This window comes from Sphaeroforma arctica (genome assembly GCF_001186125.1).
Source record: "Sphaeroforma arctica JP610 unplaced genomic scaffold supercont1.1088, whole genome shotgun sequence".
Lineage (NCBI taxonomy): Eukaryota > Ichthyosporea > Ichthyophonida > Sphaeroforma > Sphaeroforma arctica.
Genome location: NW_014039470.1, coordinates 18649 through 19926, shown reverse-complemented (window position 1 = coordinate 19926; position 1278 = coordinate 18649). Strand labels below are relative to the sequence as shown.

Here is a 1278-nt window from a genome sequence, read left to right as displayed (position 1 = left end):
GTGTGTGTGTTTGTGTGTGTATGTGTGTGTGTGTTGTGTGTGTATGTGTGTGTGTGTTTGTGTGTGTATGTGTGTGTGTGTTTGTGTGTGTATGTGTGTGTGTGTGTGTGTATAGACTACGTTTATACACATGTACATTTCGTTTTCAACACTATAGTACCACACATGTGCAGATCAATGCACTTATGGCCCATTTTTCTGTCTTGCCACATCCATCCAATAAATCATCTATGCACCTACTAAAGTAAACAATTTCGCTACACAGGCATGCACAATTTAAAATTACCTATGGAGGTGAAGACTGATTAAGAGAAACAGCACATACTTAGGTCATATCCGAGAGGCAATTTCACTGCATGTACACCACAGGAAAACAACACCAGACTCAGTGGTTCAGTATGATACCGACCTTAATATGCCTAAGACGCTAGTCGAGGCTAGCAGAGTTGTGGTATACAGTATTCTACTGACATCGATGGGTTGTAACCGTGACATTGTTAAATATGGCCTATCGCTCTCCGCGTGTGATTGCTTACCAGCTGTACCGGCCGAATCCACCTTCCATTGGTCCCTAAGACCTTGTTCTTTCAACACAGATATAAACACAGCCTCTGCCATAGGAGAGCGGCATATGTTCCCCAAACAGCAGAAAAGGACTGACTTCACCATTTTCGGAAAGTGTTCGTTTCGTTACTCGGCTGCGACTTGTTTGACTGGGTTGCTGATTATATGCGCTTATCTAACTCTGGGTGAGTAGGCTGACGACTGCTTATATTAATGTTGATACATATATTTATGAAAATGTTCATAGCCTTCTAAAGGCTATGTAAGTGATGTACAATCAAATACAAAACCAAATGTATGAGTATTCATGATTTATTAGTGTATTTAGTTTAGTTGCTCGCGTGCATAACAACCACCAAATGATTGGCCAACCTGGCAGTTCTACAACTTTTTTCTTTTCTTCCACAGTGGGAAAGTATGTTCAGCGCGTATGCCTATGAAATATGCAGATATGGGCTTACATAGGATAGTCACGCGCGATGAAGCTAGTGAGGGCGAATTGCTGGAGACGTATTTGCAAACAAAAAACCGTGAGCTATGCCCTATTGATAGCTGGTATGATGTTTAAAGCATATATATATTTGTATGTACATGCGTACATACATACATAAATAAAATACATAAACGCATCCATACGAATATGCATGCATGCATACTTACATGCATGAATATATACATACTAACATACACATACTAGTCATATATGTATTGTAT

At 39.8% G+C, this 1278-nt stretch overlaps 1 protein-coding gene across 1 annotated transcript in view; it reads right to left on the bottom strand.

The window, feature by feature from the left end:
• SARC_09942 (low molecular weight phosphotyrosine protein phosphatase) overlaps positions 1-669 on the bottom strand; it is a gene marked incomplete at both ends in the record, with an annotated part of 3263 nt that extends 2594 nt beyond the window's left edge. Inside the window, one exon of the mRNA XM_014296028.1 lies at positions 537-669. Within this exon, the coding sequence (XP_014151503.1) occupies positions 537-669 (133 nt within the window). The remainder of the gene's footprint in view (positions 1-536) is intronic.
• Positions 670-1278: the final 609 nt, after the last annotated feature.